Source organism: Mauremys mutica, chromosome 3 (genome assembly GCF_020497125.1).
Source record: "Mauremys mutica isolate MM-2020 ecotype Southern chromosome 3, ASM2049712v1, whole genome shotgun sequence".
Lineage (NCBI taxonomy): Eukaryota > Metazoa > Chordata > Testudines > Geoemydidae > Mauremys > Mauremys mutica.
In genome coordinates this window covers 78,215,237-78,240,841 of record NC_059074.1, presented here as the reverse complement: position 1 = coordinate 78,240,841, position 25,605 = coordinate 78,215,237, and the positions used below count along the sequence as shown (strand labels likewise).

Genomic DNA, 25,605 nt, shown 5'->3' with positions numbered 1-25,605 from the left:
TATATTAAGGGCTGTTATTAAGTGGAAGAGCATCAATTTTTCTCCATGCTACTGAAGGTAGGACAAGAAGTAATGGGCTTCATCTACAGCAAGGGAGATTTAGGTTAGATATTAGGAAAAGCTTTCTAACTATAAGGGTAGTCAAGCTCTGGAATAGGTGGTTGTGGAATCCCCATCACTGGAGCTTTCTAAGAGCAGGTTGAACAAACATGTGCCTGTCAGGGATGGTCTAAGTTTACTTGGTTCTGCCTCAGAACAGGGGGCTGGACCTTATGATTTCTCAAGGTCCCTTCCAGCCCTATGTTTCTATGATTCAATGTTTTTTATTTAAAATATGCATTTGGAGAGAGAATTCTGCCAATATTTTAGTGGAAACAGATAGTTAAATGTATTTAGACAAAAATGGAACCACGGTGATTTAAGATGCTTTTTTTTATCTAAATAACCCTGTTCAAGCAGAAAGCTGTGGAAACCTTGAGCTTGCCTTCTTGAAAACAAAGCATAATTCTCCAGTATTAAAAGGCACCAAATGGCCAATATCAATACATATTTTCCTCCCTATTTTCTACCTTTTAGAGCTCATACTTGTCCCCCTGTTGTAGCACCCACAGAAAGGCAGCCTAACACTATCAGTGGCTGTAAACTCCCACACTGACAACTATTATCCATTAGCCAGTGACTTGATGTGCCAGCTCAACATCACTCTATTAACTGACTTACACATTTTCCCACTCCCTATGGGACAATCTCTCTAAAGAATGCCCTCTTGATTGATGGTAGTGAGACTCACCATTCTGCAGCTGCAATTCCTAACTGGACAAACAATGCCAAACAGTATATTAAAACCAAAACACAAAGTAATGTTATTTGAGATGCAGAAGTCTTTAAACATTAATGCACTGGAGGGCTGATGCTACTGTGTTTCTAAATTCTTCATTTCAGGCAATGGTACTGTTTCAGTCCTCAATTAAAATACCCCAAAAGTGGCATTTACACATATTGAGGCTGTAACGATCACTCAGAGATCACACTTTTATACCCCTGACACTCTAGTGAATCTACTCTAATCAGAGACAAAAGAAGTTGCAGCATTCTAGTTTAAATATACTAAAGTCCTAATCACTTATTGTAATTCCCAAAATGGAGAGTTATCTCTACCTTTTTAACTATTGAATTCAATCTGGCAGAGCTGGGTAATAAAACCCATCATATCCTAATTTTCTGACAGCTTGATAGAACCAATGTTTTTAGTATAGATAAAGTGTAATGAAGCTCTTTCTTTCCCATAGGAAAGTCTTCCACTCATATTCTTTGATGCCAACTAACCTTCACATCTGCTGTTTCCCCATTGATCGCTGCAACTTGGCATGATGAAAACTAGAGTGCCTGATGAGGCAATTCCATTCAATGGCACCATTTCCTTTCTCACAAAGGGAGTGTAGTAAAATAGCAGTTTGTTTCCTATACCTTCATGAGAAAGTCTGTATGCAAATTATGAAGATAAACATGTAGTCATCTTATGTATAATAAAGTGTGTATGCTGGAGGGGAAAAGTGTTTGTTCCTTTTGTGCTAAACCCCTGCCTATGTGAAATTATGCAAATATTTAATGCAGATTTGGTTTTGAATTTGTTAATCAAAGAATTATTCTATATCTTATGTATAATATCCATAACAAAATGCAAAGAGCTGATCCAGTTCTCTTTAGAAATGATCCTAAAAATCACTTATTACTCAAACAATGTGATTCATCAATAAACTTACTATTATAAATCTCTCTTAAATGCATAATAGTGAACTGCTATATCCCAGCATCCAGTATTTTTTTCTTTATATAATACAGAAGTCAAACCAGAATTATTTGTTGTTTAAAAAAAAAAAAAGTTGGCACATCTCTCTTAAGTACTAAACTCATTATATATTTCATTAGATGATTGTAATGTACACTTTAAAAAGAAAAGTATTGCAGCAGGAGAATAAAAATGAAGTAAATAGTCCTGGCAAATCTTCTACAATGTTGTGATATGCACCAACATCACAAGCTCAAGGAAGTACATATTTCCTTGCACTAAAATGAAGTACAATTATGGAATACTTTAGTTCAGAATTGGTGAATTTCACTGGTATTTTGATTGGTCTGGCATTTTGGTTCTGTTTGGATAAACATTTTAATCTTAGTCAAACCTGCTGAATTTACAAAATCTGCCTTGAAAAAAAACAGAAAGAATAGATTATTTTTATGAGATTTCAGGTATTACAAACTCAAACAGTCACATTTCATTCTACAAATAATCATGCTTGACTTGTACAGTTAGCTGTCGGTTATGCTTTTAGAGCCTCATTCTGGTATTCATGACATTGTAAATCAAGACTAATTCAATCCATTAAAGTGAGTAAAGTTACACCAGCATTAAATCTCTGTAAGTAAAATCAGAATCAATGCCCTTAAATTGTAACTGGGCAGGGCCATATTATGTATTTGGAACTGATCTACTATTCAGGTACTACTCCACTGTATATTTTACATCAGTCTTTCAATGATCAATTACAAAAAAATAATACTTCCTACTGTCAGGCCAGAGCCCGGAGTAACTCAAAAACAGTGTCTCTCAGGATTGCAGCTATTTTCTCTTCAGTCTCAGCCTGTAATCTGGACTTTAAAAGGTTTGTGAAAATGGAAAATAACGAAAGAGAAAGAGTAGTTCAGCACCTTCCAAAAGGTTTGGTTTGTTCTAGATATGAGCCGTTGTTAAGGTATTTTTCAGACTGGATTCTTAGTTTTAACAAATCAGTTTGCCCATCTTTAATTGTATTGCAAATATACAAAGAATGAATAGAAATTGATTATACATTTTTTAGGAGGATTTTATTTTCCTATAGTGAAAATATAAATGTTTAATATATTTTTCTCTCTCTTGCTGCTACGTATCTCTCCCTTTTTTGTATGTTTCTTTTCACACTACAGTCCAAATTGATTTCCAATTATAGTTGCTAAGAAAATATAATAATAGTAATGTTTTGTTTTGCTTTAAAGCTTCCCAAGTGCAATTTTAAAAACTAGTGTACAAACTATTATGAAATTCATTCCTTTGATTATATTTGTTGTTGCTGTATTTAACCCAGAGGATCTGTTTAAAATAATGGTCCTTTTCCTAGCAAATGAAATCACTGACACTAAATGTCACAATGATTGAATAGTTGCAACTTAAATGACATAGCAGTTTTGCAAAACAAAATTCTCTATTCATAGCTGGAAAGGGGGTGGGGATATTTAAAAGTGCTAGGTTGTACACATCCTTAGATTTTTCAGCTTCTCTTGATTAATTCCTGTCCTGCTTTTAATAATTCATTTGACCAATTTGCTGGACTGTATCCTTCAATTTACAGGATCTGGCACCTAAAAATATCAAGCTTACTATATGCTTCCAAAAAAATATATGCAAACTGTGTTACATTAGTAGTGCACACATCAAAAACCTGCACCTGTCACCCTAATTTAATCTAATAAAAAAATCATTGAACTGATAAAAAGCAAAAAAAAAAAGCTATGCAGCAAATGACATAGCTACATCTGCCCTGCTGGTGGAAGATAAATGTATTCAAGCTCTTAATATGATCAAGCAGATGGGATCACATGGGCAGAGTAAAATCATGGATGGATGCTTGCTTTTAGTTCTTCTGTGTTTAGGTTTGCAATACAATGCTTTCGCCATTACTGGTTTTCTGGTTAATAATAGGACTGTTGATTAATCACAGTTAATTAATGTGATTAACTCAAAAAAATTAAATGTGATTAATAGCATTGTTAAACTATAGAATACCAACTGAATTTTATTTAATATTTTTGTACGGTGCTCACTTTATATTATTTTATTACCAATATTTGATCTGTAAAAATGATAAACAAAGAATTTTTTTTTCAATTCACCTCATACAAGTATTGTAGTGCAATCTCTTTATTGTGAAAGTGTAACTTACAAATGTAGGAGGTTTTTTTTTTGTTACATAACTGCACTAAAAAAAAAAAATGTAAAACTTTGCAGTGGTTCTCAAACTTCATTGTACCTTGCTTCTGACAACAAAAATTACTACATGACCAGAAGGGGGACCAAAGACTGAGCCTGCCCAAGCCTTGCCAAGCCCAGGGAGGGCCAAAGCCCAAGCCCTGCTGCCCCAGGCAGCGGGGCCCAAAGACGAAGCGCCAGGCCGCAGCAAGTCTGATGCCATCCCTAGCAACCCTATTGAAATGGGGTTGACACCCACTTTGGGGTCCTGACCCACAGTTTGAGAACCGCTGCTTTAGAGCCTACAAATCCACTCAATCCTACTTCTTGTTCAGCCAATTGCGGATGCATCTGATGATGAAAATAAAAATGCATCAGTCCACACTGCTTTGGATGGTTATCGAGTAGAACTCGTTATCAGCATGGACGCATGTCCTCTAGAATGGTGGTTGAAGGATGAAGGGAGTTATGAATCTTTAGCGCGTCTGGTGCATAAATATCTTGTGACGCCGGCTACAACAGTGCCATGCAAACACCTGTTCTCATTTTCAGGTGACATTGTAAACAAGAAGTGGGCAGCAGCATCTCCTGAAAATTGTAACCAAATTTGTTTGTCTGAGCAATTGGCTGAAGTAGGACTGAGTGGACCTGTAGCCTCTAAAGTTTTACATTGTTTTATTTTTGAATGCAGTTCAACCTTCATGATAAAGAGATTGCACTACAGTACTTGTGTTAAACAAATTGAAAAATACTATTTCTTTTGTTTTTTTACAGTGCAAATATTTTTAATCAAAAATAAATATAAAGGGAGCACTGTTTACTTTGTATTCTGTGTAACTGAAATCAATATATCTGAACATGTAAAAAACATCCAAAAATATTTTAAAAAATGGTAATCTATTATTAACAGCGTGATTAATCACACGATTAATCGAGATTAATTTTTTTAATCATTCGACAGCCCTAGTTAATAATAATGGTTCTTGATAGAAATGACCAAACTTGTCCTATTAAAATATGACACATGCACATAGCACAAAATTTCAATTCAATCCAGAACTGAAATGTTTGCAAAAATGTGGTTATTATTGTTTTCTCCTCTCTCTTGTTTTTATGTCCATATGGACTCCAAGTCCTGTCCCCCTTGCCCTTAACCCCCCCTGTGTCTCTCTATCTGTAACCTGTTATTATGAAATTTCTAGCTCAGAGGCCTGATCCTCCAAACACACACTTCAGCAGGACAACTCACAAGTAAGGTTATTCATATGTGTTAAGTGTTCTCAGGATAAGATTCAAACTTGCAAACCCAAGAAGTCTGGTTAGCTCAGATAAGCATTCAAACTCGTGGATGCTTAGCCTAACAGAACCTGTGAATGTCTTGGTGAATTTAGATCTTTATTCTACTTTTAAATACATTTTTTTATTTAAAATGACTATAACAGTAGCAAGAGCCATAGCTGGTAAAAGAATCGGCTCCCACTGTTTTAACACATTACAGAAGACTGACTAAATATTGAGTTGCTTGAGTCTACTGTGACAGGTTAGGAATATAATGCACAAGGAGTTCAACCAAGTATACCTTCAGAGCCTTAAAAGTCAAAAGAAGAACTTTAAAATAAAAGAATTTGCATAGGGTACAGACTTGAAAAGTCATTGTAATATAATTTGACTAAATCAGAACAAATTGAATTTCTAACCCATGGAAAATCCCAATATTTGAACATTTCATCCTGAATTGGATGAAATGTTGAAATATTGAAATTTTTCATGGAAGGGAAATTTCTAAAGGATCTGACTCCGAAGGCTACTCATATAGCAGGATCACACTGCAGAGCAGACTAGTTGAGTCAAGAGACAGTTCATCCTGGAGCATGAGTCAGACAGAGACATAGATCAGTTTTGATTGGGAAATGAGGAAACATTTGTTTCAAAATTTTCAATTGAAATGAAACATTTTGACATCCCGATGTTTCATTTCAGTGTGTTGAACTGACTCTTAGTTTCAAGTCAGTCCAACATTAAAGCCATTCCCCTATTGTATTGCTTTGCCTCATGGGAGTCGGAGTTCAGTTCGATTGCTGTCTCCATTCTCCCAATAGGCCAGGCTCTGTGGCTAGCCTACATCTCTGTATTGCACATGATGCACTTGCAGCCATGTGACTCCAATGATGCACCACTCTGCTCCATCAGAAGAAAGTCTGTGTTGCATCATGGGAGATGTATTCTGGCCACAGACCCAGTATATAAGAGAGAACAGAGACTCAAATAACAACTCCCTTGAGGCAATATTACACAGCTGAGAAATACAATTCAATATTGGATTGATTTGAAACAAGATATTTTGGGTGTGTTCAACAATCTGATATAGACCTGAAACAAAATATTTCATTTCAATTTCCCAGACAGAAAATCAAAATATATTTGGGAAAATGAAATATTGTCAAGGAAAGTTTTAATTTTGCAGAATCTATATTTTCTTTCAGAAAATAATTATGATGGAAAATTCTTGACTAGCTGTAGTTGTGACCCCTATATTCCCATTAAAAAAATATATGCTGCATTTTGAATAATTTGTAGTCTTGATATACAGTAGACCAGGACACTAGAAAAACAAAGAATTGCAATAATGTCATTAAACTGGCTAAAAGCACTTTTTAAGTATTCTAAATTGGTTTTACGGAACAGTAGTTGCTGTCTTGCTCTTCTCAGCTGGGAGGCATTGTGGCCTAGTGGACAGAACACTGAACTCAGACTCAAGAAACCTAGAGTCTAATCCCAGTTCTGCCACTAGCCTACTGGGTGCCCTTGGGCAAATCAATTTGCTTATTTGTGCCTCAGTTTCCCCATCTATAGGATGGAGATAATGCTACCTTTGTAAAGCACTTTGAGATCTACTGATGAAAAGCTAAGTAGTATTACTTTTGTTATTCAAATGTAATTTTAGTAATATAGTACACCTTTGCTATAACACCCTTCATTATTACAAACCTCCGCCCTTAGTGAACCCAGTCCCTGGATCCCAACTACAGTTCAGTACAGTTTATTTAAAAAAAAAAGTATATTGCACATGTTTGCACAATTTCTATCCAGGGTTGAGTCCAAGAGCAAAAACTAAGGAGTAGGCCACAAGCCGGGTTGAAACTGAAGCCCCAGTGGTGGTGCAACTTTGGGGGCTGACAGCTGGGAGCCCTGCTGCTGTGGGGGCTGATAGCCAGGAGCCCAGATGCTGTGGGGGTGGTCAGCTGGGAGCCTGACACCTGGCTGCTGTGGGGACTGACAGCCGGAGCCCCGCTACCTGGGACTGAAATCACAGAGGTCACCTAAAATCTCCCTCCCTGGCAAACTTGTAGCCTTAGTTTTTATTATTATTAATTATAATAATTAGTTAATTTAGCTAACACCTTCATTCAAGGTGACTTAATTAACTTACTCCAGTAGTTTATGGTTCGTTTTGATTGTCCTTTCACTATAACAAACCCCTGGCTATGACGAACAAAAGGTTGTATTCTGACAGTCAAGGTGTATTGTATGAGATGAATTAGATGTCATTCCAATTATAAACCTAAAACTAAAGCAATAGTCAGACTCTTAATACTTTGAACCTATCACAAGTCCCGGCAAAGATAAATGTACCATTAGCATCTCAAAAATAAATCATATTTTTTGCTCTTAAGAGCTGTAAGTCAAGGTCAGTGTACTGCTGGTTTTACATTGATAGATGGTATAGCTTTAACTTTTCAAGTGATGTCAGATTTAACAGGAACTTCAGGGCAGCGTGATAAAAGCCTAACATGATTCAGACAACAATGGCAGGAATCAATATTAAGTCTGAAAACTTGAAGTTCCAGTGGATGGAAAATTGAAGGTATGAAGATAAAGATGAACAGGCGTAATACTAACTGAAAATACCAATAATAGTAAGGTAAGGCATTTAGAAATTGAACTGATAACCTAGAAAATAAATTCAAATTAAGAAATATTAGATTCGTATGATAAGGGAATTGACACAACTCTGCTCAAGGGGTAGGACACCTCAGAGTGCATCTTCACAAAGTCCATTCAATCCTCATGTCTCCAATGCCATGGTGAGCTGACTTAAGGAACTAAGTAAAGACTGAGCTGATAAATGAAAAGATCACGAAATTGCAAGCCTTTTTCATTCGGAAAAAGTTCAAAATCTAAATTCTTTCTTAATTTCTTATTAGAGATGCCTTGTGCGATGCAGCTGCATGTGTAATTTCCATTACCGCAAAGTGACTCTTATAATTTCATAGCAACACAAGTTTTCTGACTAAAATACTGGACACGGGTTTTTGCATCTATAATAAACTAAGTTTAGTGCCTCTAGCTATCAAGGAACACAAGCTGCTTGAGAACAGCTAGATACAACCATAAAATAAATTAACAAACAACATTGTTGCTTCCCTACAGCCAAGAGAAAAGCTTCAGCAGTCCAACCGTGGGGGTGGGGGGGGAGAAGAGGGGATAAATCTCCAGGTAGAGTTAGTTAAAAGTCCCTGTACAACAGGCACTATTCCTGGAGCTTCTTTGCCAGATAAGGCAGAGAGAGCGAGCTATATGACCATCCCATCAAATCATTGGAAATGTTTGATGCTATTCTCCTCTCACAGAAAGTTCCTTTAGGGATGAGGCTGTCTTTCTGTGTTAGAAAATGTGCACAGATTACACAGGACAAGAGGCTTCTGTCAGTCATCTCATACTGATATTTCTTAAAGCTTTGGAAGATTCTCTTTAAGGTAAGGAACGTAAATGTCTCCTGCACCTAAAAAAGAGAGAAACTTTCTGCCTTATCAGAGACCATCTGTTAGACATCAAAACCACAATTCTAATGTCAGATCCTCAAAGGGTCTGCAGCTGTATTTCCTATGTTTTATAGACCCTGAAGGGTCAGGCAAGTTCAGTCCTCAAATGATTGAATGAATTAATCAAATGCAAGCATTTCAAGATGGTTGCATTGTGGTCATATATCACAGAAGTTGATCAAGGGGATTACTTGGCATTTATTGATTTGCATGATGCATATTTCCATATCAGAAAACCAGCATCACTTACACTAATATATGCTGCACAAAATCTTTCACTCTCCCCATGACCACAAAGAGTTACAACCTTAAAAAAACAACAACAAAATATACATAATACCTGCTCTGAACTGGTTGACAATGACATTTGGGAAGTCACTTCCAAAAAAAAAAATCATCAAGACAAGTCAATACCCAGTAGCTGCTAGCAAGTGTAAAAGAAATCACCAAATTCCTTGCTGAATTTTATCACTTAGGAGCTATAACGCCTGCTTGGGAAAGAGTAGAAAAAGGACCATGTGTATTTGTACAAAAGGAAAAGGAAAAAACTTGCACCTGTTTGGTCTGATACCTTCGTACAGATAATTATCTGAGTGAGGCTTCATGCATGTCTTCAGATGATAGGACTCAGGACAAAATTTACTCAAATATCAGGAATCTGTATGATCCAAGTTAAGCACCGAAAATACAGTAAAACACTATTTGAATTAATGGATAAATACTGAAATCTGCTAAAAAGGGTATCCATGTCAGAGCCAGCTTGTGTGATTATCACCATAAATGCATCTTCAAAAGGGTAGGTAACATATCTCGACAAGCATTCTGTTCAGACCATTGATTAAAACCAGAGGGAAATGTACCAGTGTAATAGGATTCAAGGTGGTGAGCAGGACAATGCTGGCACTGAAAACATTTCTTACACACAAAGCAACGCTAATGCAGTTGGACAACACCTCAGCAGTATCATATATAAACTGACAAGGCAGAACCAGAAGTTCATCCCTCCTAATGAATAGAGGCTCTCAAGTGGCTTCAGTGGGCAGGATCTGACTCTGAGGGCTGCTCATACAGCAGGATCACACTATGCAGCAGACTGGTTGAGCCAAGAGACAGTTCATTCTGGAACACGGTTCCTGAGTCAGAGCCAGACTGAGACACAGATCAAATCTGCAATCTTTGGTTTGGTTACCCAGACACTGATCTGTTTGCTTTGAAAAAAAAAACAGTGCAAAACTCAGTGTTTTATCCTCCATTTTGAGAGCAGGTAATGTTCCCAATAGAGACATTCCCAATTTCCCAAATAAACCCTCAACTAGGAAAGTGCCTCTTATACAATTACACCTATTACATCTGTTCCTTTTTGGAGTTAAGGCATTCTCTGCGGTTCTAGTCCTATTCCCTTTCTTCCCTCACTCATTGTTGGAGGACAGAGAAAAAGGGAAAAAAGCTGAAAAGGAAAGAAGAAGAATGGGGACAGTGTGAACAATATTCTTGCCCTCTCCCGCAGGGGTTAAAGAGCACTAGAAAACTTCCAAAGAGAGAAAAGGTGTTGCGGGAGTTCTCAGATTAAATGTATGGAATGAATGTTGCATGGCAATTGGGAGGTTAAATTGAGTGAGGAGACGGTGATGAGTAAACTCTCTTGCCCATTGGTTCTTATCAGAACGTACAGTGCAGTTTTCCTTTTACATGTGACCTAGCCAACTAGCGCACCTTGAGGAAACATTGCAGGTGAGGGGGATGGAGGAGGAGGGTGGGATAACAGAATGGCACTAAGACCTATCTGTGTAACACAAAAGTCTGCACTAGAAAATTAGCCCATCCTCAGAGACCAGTTTGCACTGCAGAAGTACCAGCAATTACAGCACTATTCAACTCTCCACCTTCCACTTCCCAAACACATACACAGTGTCCGGGCACTTGTACCCACTTCCTTAAGACAATCTACTGACAGGTGTATTCTGTGCCAGTTTACAGCAGCAGGTAAAGATTAAACTGTAGCTGACTCAAAACAGAGTTTAACAAAGCTCCTACTTTGCCTGTTCTCAGGAGTACCTATACCTATATCTTCCCCTCAACAAGACAGAAGGGTTTTTTTCTTGCCTCTCCAAGATCTGCCCACAGCTGTCATGAGCTCATGAGTAACATGTTATGATTGCACTTCCTATCTTGAGCTAGCTAGCAAAGAACCAACATTTAGGGCAAGGACTCTTGACTAAAAGATCCAGAGAAGAGCTGATTAGGGCTAAACAAGGTGACAGTTTGTCATCAGTCTTTCTCTGGAGATATCACAATTTGATTTGTTAGTCTCTTGTACTTCCAGATCTATCTAATCACAGTCAACAAATTAAATGATGGATGGCATACTTTTTTTTAAAGCTTTTGCAGCAATTAAAGTAAATTAAAACAGAGGTTACAGTCGGATCATGCTGTTTTACGGTGTCCCATACCCTTAGGAGGACCACCCACCACCCAGTGTATGTTACATCACAAATGAAGGTGTGAGTACAGCTGGGTAGGCATACTGTGATGACTGGGGTGTGTGTGTGTGTGTGTGTGTGTGTGTGTGTGTGTGTGTGTGTGTGTGTGTGTGTGTGTGTGTGTGTGTGTGTGTGTGTGTGTGTGTGTGTGTGTGTGTGTGTGTGTGTGTGTGTGTGTGTGTGTGGTCTTCCTCCTTATTGCTGTCTGCTCCCTGCTCCTAATTGCTGCTCTCAGGACTCAAGTGTTCCAGTTCCTGTTTCTGTGTGTGTATTCATACCACTGGGTGTGTGCAGTCACTCAGGGACTGCTGCTGAAAATACAGGCCATTTGGATTGTTGTTTTGTTTTGTTCAGACTGCTCCTGACATAACTGGTTCGTGGTTAATATGTGTTTCAATTGACCATCTAACTGCATGTCTTGTTTTGATTTCCTTGTGTTTTGGGATTGTGGTTCTGGGGATGCATCAGTGTGTAATGCACACCCCTACTGTCTTTCATGTGGCTGGTACAGATAACTGTGGAAAATGAGGATGCAGTAGTGAGGATGTGGTAGCATGGGCTAGCCACCCCAGTACAAGCCCATGAGACTCTGAATGTGTACTGTACCAGGGTGCCTGCCACCGCGTCTTCATTGCTATTGTTACCCTTGCTAGGTAGCTTAAAGCATGTCTACCCATGCTGAAATTTGTGGTGCCAATGTTTCCTTATAGCCACTCTATAATAATGTACTTGGAGAATGGGTCCCTATTAGTATGAAAAGAAAGTTCGGAAATTGACACTAATATCATCTAAGAATTGCTATTTTAATTCTACGCTGATTACAAATCTATTGTTCTTTGATGGTGGGAGACATCCATTACTATTAGTCAAGTTAGACTTTAGACTAGTCAGTTTTGCTAAAATGAGAGTTCCCTGTGGAGAGCAACCTATAATTCCTTCCCCCGTGAATATTTCAGGATAAGGAGGAAACAGATGGTACTTAAGCTGTGGAAATATTGATTCAGATGAACGCAATAGAGAGGTGATTTTTCCTAATGTCAACTTTTTATTTGTTTTGGGTTCCTCCCCAACACATCCTCTTAAAAATAGCTAGTAGTGAATCTATTTTATTTATTATTGTAATTATTGTGAGCGATTAATCCTGTCTGTGCTGGAAAGTGATGTGGAGATCACATTTAAATACATTACTGCAATGTATAATATCAGGTTAAGTGTTGTATTTGGAGACAGGAGAAGATGAAGAATAAGAAGGATTATTGCACCCACTAATTGCAGCACAGTATGAAATGTCCGCTAAATGGGAATGAAAAATTGCTTCCAAATCATAAAAACAATTCAAATAAAGTTGGAAAAAGTGGTTTAGGAGAATCAAATTATATGAAAATCTGAACAGGCCTGGATAAATCCTCCCTAACTAATGCATGTGTCCTCATTATTATAAACCAACTATCTATAAAGCCAAGGAACACAGTAATTGTTTGTGTTGGTATGAGAGTATATAGCTAAAAATAGTGTGTGCACTTAAAGTACATTCCACTTTTAGAGCTCCTATCAGTAGAGATGGTAGGAAAATAGAATTTTCCCCATGAAAAATTTCAGCTTTTTGGCAAAATATTTCTACTGAAAATTGATTTTTTTTCAAAATGGTTTTGTGGTGCCTCTTGGGAGTTGTAGTTCAGATGCCTTGCACTGCCGTCCTTCTGTAATGGTCAGGCTCTCTGGCCAGACCATATCTCCCATGATACAGTACAATCAGGGCAGCTATGAAGCACCTTAACAAGATGGCACCAAATGGTGCATTATGGAAGATGTCCAAGCTATAGAGACTTGGAGCATGAGGCACCTGAACGACAACTTCCACGAGGCACTACGGCACCAGTTCAAATTGAAATGTTTTGATTTTCAGCCCAAAAGCACTGGATTTTTAGTATTTCATTGACATGATAAAGCTTTATGTGGAAAGCAGACATTTTTTGTGAAAAAATTCATTTAGGCAAAAATCCAATTTTCTGACAAAAAACAGTTTTGATGGAATTTTTTTGACCAGCACTAATCAGTTCCATTGATATTAGGTTGACCAGATAGCAACTGGGAAAAAACTGGACAGGAGGTGGGGGGTAATAGGCGCCTATATAAGAAAAAGTACCAAAAAACGGGACTGTCCCTTTAAAAATGGGACATCTGGTCACCCTAATTGATATTTCCTATACAGATAAAAGGGAATGCTGCCAGAACTGCTATGCCCTCCAGAGCTAGGAAGAGATTTTTTTAAGTGTGCCCACTGTACAAAGTGGAAATTAAGAACAGGAAAGAATAGTTTGAGTATTATGAAAATTTATCAACCATTGAATCTTTTATACCAGGCCTAGCCTTCCAATGGAAAAGGAGGAAGCCACATTAGGCAGAGATGGCATGCTATACAAACGAAATAATAGAAAATACTCCTTACAGAATAATGTCACACTATCAGGTGAGAATGACCAGATAGCCAAAAGTTATTTTCCACTTCTCAGTTATATCATGCAATATTGGAATTATTCAGTGAATAATTATTTGGAAAAACCCACCGAACCATTCAGGCACCAATATTGATTACATACACATGTTATCCATCTGGAATGACATTTATACACTTGCCCCTTCTGTCACTCTCTCAAATCATGCCAACTGAAATGTCACTCTAAGCCAGGCTACAGGCAATGAGCTTCTTTTACTGGCTACTAGACACTTCTGATCAGCCAAAACTTCCTTTCCCTCCTGCTTTTCATGGCTCCTTTGGTCCCTCTGTAACTGTGAGTGCAGCCCAATCCATGAGGAATTAGAAAGGAGGTAACCAGTACCAGGGCCGCCCAGAGGGGGGGGCAAGAGGGGCAATTTGCCCCAGGCCCCGAGCCCCACAGGGGCCCCCACCAGAGTTTTTCGGGGCCCCTGGAGCGGGGTCCCTCACTCGCTCCGGGGGGCGCAGAAAACTCTTGCGGGGCCGGGCGCAGGAGCTTCTTCTGCTCCCGGTCTTCGCAGGCGGGGGGTCCTTCTGCTCCGGGGCGGAAGGACCCCCCCACTGGCGAATTACCGCCGAAGACGGAGCGGGACCCGCCGCCGAACTGCAGCCCGGTCTTCGGCAGTAATTCGGCGGCGGGGGGCCTTCCCTTCCGAGACCCGCCGCCGAAGTGCCCCTAAGACCCGCGGCAGGGCCCCCCTCCGCCGAATTACCGCCGAACACCGGGCTGCAGTTCGGTGGCGGGTCCCACTTTGGTGGTAATTCGGAGGCGGGGGGGGGGCGCCGCAGGTCTTTGGGGCACTTCGGCGGCAGGTCCCGGACCGGAAGGGCCCCCCGCCGCCGAAGACCCCGGGCCCCCGGAATCCTCTGGGCGACCCTGACCAGTACTGCTGATCACTGGTCGTGAGCAGCAGCACATTCCACCCCCAAGAAACAACCATAAGGGAGAGATACAGAACAAGAAGGATTAAGAAGAAATTCAGGGAGAGAAATGAATTAAGAAGGGAAGCGAGGAGGGGAGAATGGATCATTATGGAAAGAGGGCCAGAAAAAGGAGAGAGAGAAAATCATGAAGAAAACTAGAGGTGGGGCAGAAAGATTGGGAAGGAAAGGAAAGGGAAAAGAAACTCAGGGTATTTCTACACTGCAATTAAAAACTAGCAGCTGGCCTGTGTCAGTTGACTCGGGCTTGCAGGTCTAAGATTGTGGGACTGTTTAATTGCAGTGTAGATTTCTGGGTTCTGGCTGGAGCCCAAGTTCTAGGATCCCATGAGCCTGAGTCAGCTGACCCAAGACAGCCATGGGTGTCTAATTGCAGTGTAGACATGCCCTCTGTAGAGACAAAATGGAGAAGGATGGTCTTCTAGTTAATGCACATGACTCTAAGTCAGGACTAGGGTTCATTCCCAGTCTGCCACTAACTTGCTGTGTGATCTTGTACAAGGCATGTAATCACTCAATGTCTCAGTTTCCCTCTTAGTAAAATGGGGCTATCATATAGATCTACCTCCTAAAGAGCTAAAAATTCTAAAATTCTTGGGATGGAAGTACTGGCATTAACTTATTAAGTTAGATAGAGGAAGACAGACTGAATAAAAAACCTCTTGTTTGTTGTTATTTGTATTGCAGCAGAGCCTGAAAGTGCTGAAACAATGAGTCCCATTGTGCTAGGAGCTGTACAAACACTGAGGGTACGTTTACACTTACTGGGACGGTCGACGCGGCGAGTTCGACTGCTCGGAGTTCGAACTATCGCGTCTGATCTAGACGCGATAGTTCGAACCCCGGAAGCGCTAGTTCGAACTCCGGTACTCCACCGCGGCAGGAGGAGTTGCCGGAGTCGACCCTGGAGCCGCGGAGTTCGCTTCCGCGGCGTCTGGACGGTAAGTAAGTCGAACTAGGGTAGTTCGAATTCAGCTACGTTATTCACGTAGCTGAATTCGCGTACCCTAGTTCGACCCCCGAAGCTTAGTGTAGACCAGGGCAGAGAAAGATAAAGTCCCTGCCTTTAACAATTTACAGTGCACTGGCACAGGAAATGTCTAGAAGACAGGAAATGGGGACATACAGATATGAAATCACTTGCCAAAAGTCACACAGAAATCCAGTGGCAGAGCCAGGAACAGAGTCTAGGTCTCCTGAGTCTCAGTCTAGTACCCCTCATCCACTATGGTTAATTATGCTGCACAATGTCATGTTCTCTCTCTCTCTCTCTCTCTCTCTCAAAAATCTAAAAAGCAAAGGCTGGGAGAGTAGCAATAGTGGAGACTCACCAACCTAGCAGCAGTTAGAAGACTCTGGAGATAAAATGTCTTAGCCTCCTCAGAGCAGCCAAGTGGCTCCAAGTGAGGGAAGACATAGAAAACTCCTTCTTCCTTTCCAGATGCTTGAGGGAGATGTACCTTCAGATTTATCAGATAGCTACTAGACAAAGGATAATACAGAGGGCCGATACAGGCTCTGAGGACATCATGCTAATATAAATCCTAGCACCCTTCCTCTTCCTTCCAGCGGTGGATTTCAGGAAACTGAGCTCACATGAACATGTTCCCTGGGGCCTAGTTGGAGAAGTCTACCCATCCCCACACTCTCATCTTTTGTATCTCGTCTCTAGTAAGTTTAAATCCTCCATCCAATGTGTGTGTGTGTTCCTGGTTTAGTCACTTCTTCTAGACATAATGTTCTTCTACGTTAGCGCCCTCAAAATTGGCTGGGTTCCAAAGATATTAAAAGGAAGATTTCAGTGAGCTTTTATATCAATAATTTATGCTGAAATTACTGTCAATCTCTGGGCTGCTACTGTGCCTCACTGTGATTGGAGCTAATAGCTATTACCGGGATTTCATATTTTCATTTAACATTAAGAAACCATCTGGAGCTTTTATTTCATGCTAACACATAATGCCACAGTTGTGCTTAATATACTCAGCAGCTTTATCTTGCTATAATGAGAGAGAAACACACATGCACTGAATCAAATTATACCTTCATATTTGTCATATTTGTGCATTTCTGCTGAAACCATATTTTCATAGAATTTAATATCAGATATAGTCTGACCTCCTGAATAACACAGGCCAAAGATCCTCACATAGTCATCTCTGCATCAAACCCATAGCTTGTTTCACCTATAGCCTATCTTTTCATAACATATTCAGTCTTGACTTAAAGTTGAAAGGGGAGGAGAATCCATCACACCTTGAGATTAGTTGTTCCAATGGTTAATTACCAAAATGTGTGCCTTATTTCCAGTCTCTATTTGTCTAGCTTCATCTTCCAGCCATTGAATCTTGTTAAGCTTTCTTCTGCTAAACCAGAAAGTCCCCGGCTGTCAAAAATCTCTTTCCCATGCAGGAACTTGTAAACCATGATCAAGTCACCACCTACCCTTCTTGTCAATAAACTAGATTAAAGAAGCTCAATCTCTCACTATAAGGCATGTTTTTCATACCTCATATCATTTTTGTAGCCCTTTCCTGATCCCTCTCCAATCTGTCAATTTCCTTTCTGAAATGTGGACACCAGAACCAGACACAATATTCCAGCAACAGTCTCACTAAAGCCGTATACAGAGGTAATACTCCCTCCCTCCTTCTACTTGATATTCTCCTGTTTATAAACGCAAGGACTGCATCGGTCTTTTAGCTACAGCAGGGATCGGCAATGTCTGGCATGCGGCTCACCAGGGTAAGCACCCTGGTGGGCTGGGCCAGTTTGTTTACCTGCCGCGTCAGCAGGTTCGGCTGATCGCAGCTCCCACTGGCCGCGGTTCACCGCTCCAGGCCAATGGGGGCAGCGGGAAGCGGCACGGGCCGATGGATGTGCTGGCCGCCAATGTCAGGCTAACAAGGCTATAGTTTCTTGGTTCATCCTATTTACCCTTTTTAAATATTGGCACAGCACTAGCTTTATTCCAGTCCTCTGGAACTTCACCAGTGTTCCAAGATTTTATTAAAACTCAACATTAATTATTCAAATACTTCCTTGGCCAATTCTTTTAATACTCATGGATGCAGGTCCTCTGATACTGCAGATTTTAAAAAAAGGTTTAACTTGAATAGTTCCTGTTTAACATCTTCCCTAGTTACTGATGGTATAGAAACCATTTCACAATCAGTGTAAGACAGGGATGAGCAACCTTTGGCATGTGGACTGTCAGGGAAATCTGCTGGCGGGCCGGGACAGTTTGTTTACCAATCGCAGCTCCCACTGTCCACGGTTTGCCATTCCAGGGAAGCGGCGCGGGACGAGGGATGTGCTGGCCACCGCTTCCCACAGCCCCTATTGGCCTGGAACAGCGAACCACGGCCAGTGGGAGCTGCGATCAGCTGAACCTGAGGACGCTGCAGGTAAACAAACCGTCCCGGCCCGCCAGAGGATTTCCCTGATGGGCCGCATGCCAAACGTTGTCAATCCCTGGTGTAAGATATGAATAAATCATCTGCTTCTTTCCAAATACAAAACAGAAAAAAAATATTGAATACTTCTAACTTTTCTACCTCATGACTGATAATGTTACCATCCTTTTCTTCTCCTAGGCCTATACCATTGCTAGGATTTCATTTGTTTCTAATACAGTAAATAAAGTCTTCATATTGTACTTAAACCTACCGGCATAGAATTTTTACTTATACCTTCAGTTTCCCTTATAAATTTTCTGCCTTCTCCAAAGTCCGATTTGTACTCATTGCTTCCAGCTTCTCTATTTTTCCATTAGTTATAAAAAAACCCAAAATATAGCTTCTTTCACCTCCTGTCTTAACCATTATGGTTTTTAAATCAAAGAAGCCTTCTTTTCTGATTGTGTTTTGGGTCAAACAATAAAGCATTCTTAAACAATCACTATTTATCGTTCAGATTTTATGTCTATATATTTCCTCCGACTCAGTTTTGATCATGACTGTTTTCAGCTTTGGGAAACTGGCCCTCACAGATCATGGGCGGCTCCAGGCCCCAGCACGCCAAGCACGTGCTTGGGGCGGCAAGCTGCGGGGGGCACTCTGCTGGCGCCGCGAAGGTAGCAGACAGGCTGCCCTCAGCGGCTTGCCTGGGGAGGGTCTGCTGGTCCCGTGGCTTCGGCGGACCTCCCGCGGGACCAGCGGACCCTCCGCAGGCAAGCCGCCGAAGGCAGCCTGCCTGCCATGCTTGGGGCGGCAAAATGCCTAGAGCCGTCCCTGTCACAGATCAACAAGTATATATATTCTACCATATGGGACTATATTCTGTTAGCTCATAATGAATGAAATTAGATTATAATCATTTCCACCTAGTCAACCATCAGTTTTGTCAAGGAGGTTCTGTTGGCGTAAGATTCTGGTGTAAGGCTCTGTTACATTTTGTTTTCTATGCCACATACATCTGAGTACTAAAATTTCTTCCTTATATACTCAACTGCAACCAACAGCACATGTGTCAAGGAAACTCTTACTTCCACAAGGAAGAAACTAATGGATATTGGATTAATCAAATGAGATTGTGGAGTTTTCATTTATCCCTTCCATCTGAGCTTCATATTTCCTCTTTGGTAGTACTAGTGCAACATCAATGGGGAGTTCTAATGCTGTGTATTTAAAACTATACTCCACTTTCCAAGCTCCTTTCCTTTCATAAGTTTTTCAGCATCAAGTATCCAAACTGTGTGAATTCCTAAACTGCTTTTAAGCTTAGCTCCTCAGTATCATGTATACAATGCTACTAATTAACTGATAATATTTAGATAAAACAGCAACAAATGATCACAAAAATGTTAGGAAGAGTTTGACTGATGCTCTCAGAGTCTTTGGGTTCTACGTGTATATTCACTGCAAAATACTTTGCCTTTAGATCAGTGCTTAATTTGTAATGAAAGAGGTGCAAGGCTCTTTCATAACTGATGCAGCAAGCCCACAGGTGCTGGGGCTATGAACTGCTAAGCTTAGAGTTGCCAGGGCTCAGACCTAGCAAGCCCTGGCACAAATTAAGCACTGCTTTAGATACAGTGTTGTAAATCCACATTGACTCCAATAAATGTATTTACACCAGTGTAACTGAGAGCAGAATTTTACCTTAAATTTAACAACCGAGTCCTGTGCACTGACTTCTCTTTCCTTGTTCACCCTTGCTGAAGTGGTAGAATTCAATAAAGATGTACCAGAAGCACTACAGGATTGTGTTTTCTGATGCTATGTTTCTGTTGTGTGCAGTCAAGTCTAGTACATTTCAAACTTCTATGTGCCACTGAAGGGAAAACATTTCCATGCAAGAGATGCAGCCATTGCTCTACTGACTGTAAATGTTCTTTTGTTCTTGGAGGCAACATAGAGGCAGACACAAGAAAATAAAGGAAGGCATGTAAGAAGGATCAGAATCAAAACAGGATACATATTCAAACAGAGGAACAACACAGAGAAGATGAGAAAGGTAAGTGTGAATAGAAACAATAAAAGCAACATATATCAGGGAAAATATGCAGAGAAGAGATAGGAGGAGACCAAAAAAAGCAAGAAGGAGAAATAGTGTCCGGAGAAGAAAGGACGGTGTCATGGAGAATTTTTTTAAATAAAGAAAAAAGTTAAGGACAGACAGAGAAAAATGATGCTGTAAACTGGAGTCAAAGACACTGCTAGGTAAAAACTGGCTCCTAATATTTTAGAGTCCAGCCTTCCAGTCTGAAGGAGTATAAAATCAAAGTCTTCTGCCAGACAAAAAAGACAAAAAAGAAGTCCTATAGTGTTTTCTGGTAATGCAATAAATACCTTGTGTCATCTTTATGTCCTGGGACTTTAATCATTTTGGTACTTTAAAAATCTCAGTTTTTAAACTTTTTCTACACATATTTTCTGTCAAAGGCCTGGTCTACCCTGGGGTGGGGGGGATCAATCTAAGATATGCAACTTCAGCTATGAGAATAGCGTAGCTGAGGTCGAAGTATCTTAGATCGACTTAGATTGACTTACTTTGCATCCGGCGCAGGATCAATGGCCACCGCTCCCCCATCGACCCCACTCCTGCCTCTCGCCCTGGTGGAGTTCCGGAGTTGACTGGGAGCATGTTCGGGGATCGATCACTACTCGCCAATCCGGCAGGTAGTGTAGACATACCCATAAAAGAAGCTCTAATGGATTAGTTACTTCCATCAATTTTATAGAATCATAGACTTTAAGGTCAGAAGGGAACATTATGATTGTCTAGTCTGACCTGCATAACACAGGCCACAGAATCTCACCCACCCACTCCTGTAATAAACTCCTAACCTATGTCTGAGCTATTGAAGTCCTCAAATCAGGGTTTAAAGACTTCAAGGTGCAGAGAATCCTACAGCAAGTGACCTGTGCCCCACACTGCAGAAGAAGGCAAAATCTGCCAATCTGCCCTGGAGGAAAATTCCTTCCCAACCTTAAATATAGTGATCAGCTAAACCCTGAGCATGTGAGCAAGACTCACCAGCCAGACACCCAAGAAAGAATTCTCTGTAGTAATTCAGATCCCACCCCATCTAACATCCCATCACAGGCCATCGGGCATATTTACCACTAATAATGAAAGATCAATTAATTGCCAAAATTAGGCTATCCCATCATACCAACCCCTCCATAAACTTATCAAGCTTAATCATGAAGCCAGATATGTCTTTTGCCCCCACTACTCCCCTTGGAAGGCTGTTCCTGAACTTCAGTCCTCTGATGGTTAGAAACCTTCATCTAATTTCAAGTCTAAATTTCCTGATGGCCAGTTTATATCCATATGTTCTTGTGTCCACATTGGTACTGAGCTTAAATAATTCCTCTCCCTCCCTGGTATTTATCCCTCTAATGTATTTAGAGAGAGCAATCATATCTCCTCTCAGCCTTCTTTTGGTTAGGCTAAACAAGCCAAGCTCTTTCAGTCTCCTTTCATAAGACAGGTTTTCCATTCCTCGGATCAACCTAGTAGCCCTTCTCTGTACCTTTTCCAGTTTGAATTCATCCTTCTTAATCATGGAAGACCAGAACTACTCACAGTATTCCAAATGAGGTCTCCCCAGTGCCTTGTATAATGGTACTAACACCTCCTTATCTCTACTGGAAATACCTTGCCTAATGCATCCCAAGGCCACATTAGCTTTTTTCACAGCCACATCACATTGGTGACTCATAGTCATCCTGTAATCAACCAGTACTCCAAGGTCCTTCTCCTCCTCTGTTACTTCCAACTGATGCATCCCTAGCTTATAACAAAAATTCTTGTTATTAATCCCTAAATGCATGACCTTGCACTTTTCACTATTAAATTTCATCCTATTACTATTACTCCAGTTTACAAGGTCATCCAGATCTTCCTGTAAAACATCCCCATCCTTCTCTGTATTGGCAATACCTCCCAGCTTTGTGTCATCCGAAAATTTTATTAGCACACTCCCACTTTTCCCTCAGATCCTTTTGAAAAAAAAATATTCTATGGAAACTCTCCTGAACCTTCCTAACCCATCCTCTGAGACAACAAGATAACAAAGTCCTCAGTCACTGAAATTTAATCAATTCTTATTTTCCAGGTGAAAGTTGAAAGTAAGAATACAGAAAGTATGTACAGTAAAAGCTTTTTTATCTGTCATGTGTGCTGCCTCTGCCCACAGGCACCATCCCCGCAGCTCCCATTGGCTGTGGTTCCCGGCCAATGGGAGCTGCAGAGCCAGCGCTTGGAGTGGAGGAAGCATGCAGAGCCACCTAACCACTTCTCTGCCTAGGAGCAGCAGGGACAGGTCACTGCTTGTGGTGAGCTGCCCAAGGTAAAGAAAGCTTTTACTGTACTTACTTATATACGTATCACTACCATAAGATTAGATAATGATTTCTTAGCTCTTTCAGCTGAATAAATGGTGAAACTTTTACTCTATGCAGCTGAGTAAAGGGATGTAAAGGTGTCTTTAACTCACCCTTGGCACTGCCCAGATCTCTGGCCACTCCCTCAGTCTCAGTGTAACACAAGAAAGCCTCAGGGCACTTCTATGTTATAGTGGCATGATAATGTAGGACAGGTACATTATAATTACAATTATAGTGGCTGTTAAGTGATAATTATGCTATCTAAGGAACTCCAGAGTATGATGCATTTTCCAGGCCTGGAGTATGTCCCTGTACTGGGGAGCCATAGGAACCTCTTGTGCTGTCAAATCTGAAGGGCCATAGCCCAGGCTATGATCTGGCCCAGGATATGTACTTAATGCTAATTTGTGCCAACCTAGTTATTTGGGGAGCGGGGGAAGTGGCATTACTTCTATCTCTAATCAGGCTTCAATTTAGCTAAAAATTAGCACATTATATTGTCTGTTGAATCACCCTAGTCCAGGGGTCGGCAACCTCTGGAACACGGCTTGCCAGGATGCGCCGGGCCAGTTTGTTTACCTGCTGTGTCAGCAGGTTCAGTCGATCTTGACTTTCCAGGCCAATGAGGGCAGTGGGAAGCCGCTGCCAACACATCCCTCGGCCCGCACCGCTTCCCACAGCCCCCATTGGCCTGGAGTGGCAAACCGTGGCCAGTGGGAGCCGCGATCGGCCGAACCTGCCGACGCAGCAGGTAAACAAACTGGCCCGGCCTGCCAGGGTGCCAGAGGTTGCCAACCCCTGCCCTAGTCACAAGGCAGAGGGCGGGGAGATGTTATATGAATCTGAGGGAGTCAAAATTCAATTTGAAAGGTTCTCAGAAATGCAATGTCCATAAGATTTGCCCAGCCCAGCTGTGACAGTGATGACTGCAGTATCAGCATCTAGATATCGGAAGTTTGACAGATAGATATGTAATTAACTATGATAAAATTATTGACCTGATCCTGAAATCCCTATTCAAGCAAAACTCACACTCAGCTCCAGCAATGGGAGATTTGCCTCAGCGATTCGCCTCACGTCAGTATTCTTGACTTACTCCATTACAATGCACTCAGCATTCTGAGGAAAAATCATCAGAAAGATCTAAGCAGACTCAAAGCCCTGCTTTTTTATTTTCAGGAGAAAATTTCAAAAAATGGAAACTGCCTTTTTTATTTTCATGAGAAAGGTTATGTATGAACAAGAAGTTTCTTTTGCTCTCTTGCAAACACACAAAAATGTAATTTTTCTCAACGGATTTGATTGTAGTGGGAGTCATCTCACATATTATCTCTCTGCTCAGCAGGCTTAATTCAAGGTCTTTTTACTTTCAGAATCATGTTTCAGCATTTTTTCCAATCAGAACATAAAGGGCCTACCTTGAAGAAAGTCATGGTTGCTCCATCTTCCACTGCACCATACTCTATCTTTGTCTGCTTGGCTAAATCATCAGCTGAATCAATGGGAGATTCCATGCGCTCCACTGTCAGAAAGGCGGCTAGGTTAGCAGTGTACGAGGAAATGATGATAAGTGTGAAAAACCACCAAATGCCTCCCACTATCCTGGTGGAGAGGGCTTTGGGCATAAGCTCAGAACCTAATGGAAATTAGGGGAGAAAGGTGAAACCAATGCACAGAAAACAATCCACAAGCGTTCGGCACTTTTTTGTCACAGTGTTGAGAACAGAATCATTGCACAAAAAATCTTTAAGCTACAGGCTTACATATTGCTTGTACAAACAAACACAACTGAAATGGAAAATAGGGACTGATTACACTTACAAGACAGATTTGGGGACTGCGGGAAACAAAATATAGTAATGGGAGACTCAAAGCGCAGTTTTGGCATGAGATAATGTGCAACCCTATTTTTAATTTTTTTGTTTGTTTGTTTGTTTCATGACAATAGAAAACAACAAGGAAAAGCAGTAATTGGAACTGGATTGTCAAAAGAAGCTTTATACTTAAAAAAACTCACAGCAGGCTTGAGCCTCTAATTTAATAATAATACTTACTGTAGCCTGTCTACTGTGCTTTTTCTTCAAAGCATTTAAAGATTAATTAAGCAGGTCATAAAAAACTTTTTTTGATGAAAGAAAAATATGTTGTTGCTGAAAAAAGCAAATACAAAGCAGAGTATTTCAACTCCCCAAAACTATAAGAACCTTGACTTCTGCCACTTCTATTGTAATAAAGTATTGTTTAGCAATTTCTCAGATAAAAGAAAACATCTCCCATCTCTATAATTAGCCCACAATTTCAGATAAATATGGGTGGCTGTGCCACACATTTAACTTGATAGAGCAGCAATGACAATATTAGACTGTTATGCATAAAGTAGATAAAGATAGATTATAATGCATTGCTGGAGTTGCCTGCTCATGGCACTAAAGAATGGAGGGGGCGCCACACATTGTATGGTAATTTGCATAATTATTAATGCCAATTTAGAGCCTAATGAGACAATTTGTAGCACATGACCTCCTCTTGTGCTTAATTATTATGAACAGGGAAAAATGGAATTCAGTTTACTTAATTTGCATCAGAAATATAATTGTAAACTGACGTATGGATTTTTCCCCATTAAATTATAGCTAATAATCATAAGGTAAACAATTCACATTTTGCCATAAATAAAATATATAAAAAAACGTTGAGAAGTATATATGCATTTTTAAAGAAATAGTTTAGCAGTATTGATATATCATTGAAATAAAGTATTAGGGTTTTTTTTAGTCAATTAACTGATTTTTATTACTACTTGGGTAAAATGAATGAAGGCAAGATGGACTATTTTATTCCTGATCAATTATCTTGTTTATATTACATTAATTGTAACTGGTCCAGCAAGGTAAGAGATCTTCAGATAAACGTAGGTTATGCCAATCTTTCAACATCAATGCAACAAAAAAGAAAAGGAAAAGTGGTACCATGACTGGACTATTTGATCCAAAACAGTCCATCTTACCCTGCAGTTCATCTT

General features: G+C 40.3%; 1 protein-coding gene across 13 annotated transcripts in view; it reads right to left on the bottom strand.

Annotated features, from left to right (window-relative positions):
• GRIK2 (glutamate ionotropic receptor kainate type subunit 2) overlaps positions 1-25,605 on the bottom strand; it is a 604,939-nt gene that overhangs the window by 100,630 nt on the left and 478,704 nt on the right. For all 13 annotated transcript variants that reach the window (XM_045011187.1, XM_045011179.1, XM_045011186.1 and 10 more), the window contains one exon: positions 24,002-24,219. In XM_045011187.1, the coding sequence (XP_044867122.1) occupies positions 24,002-24,219 (218 nt within the window). The remainder of the gene's footprint in view (positions 1-24,001; positions 24,220-25,605) is intronic.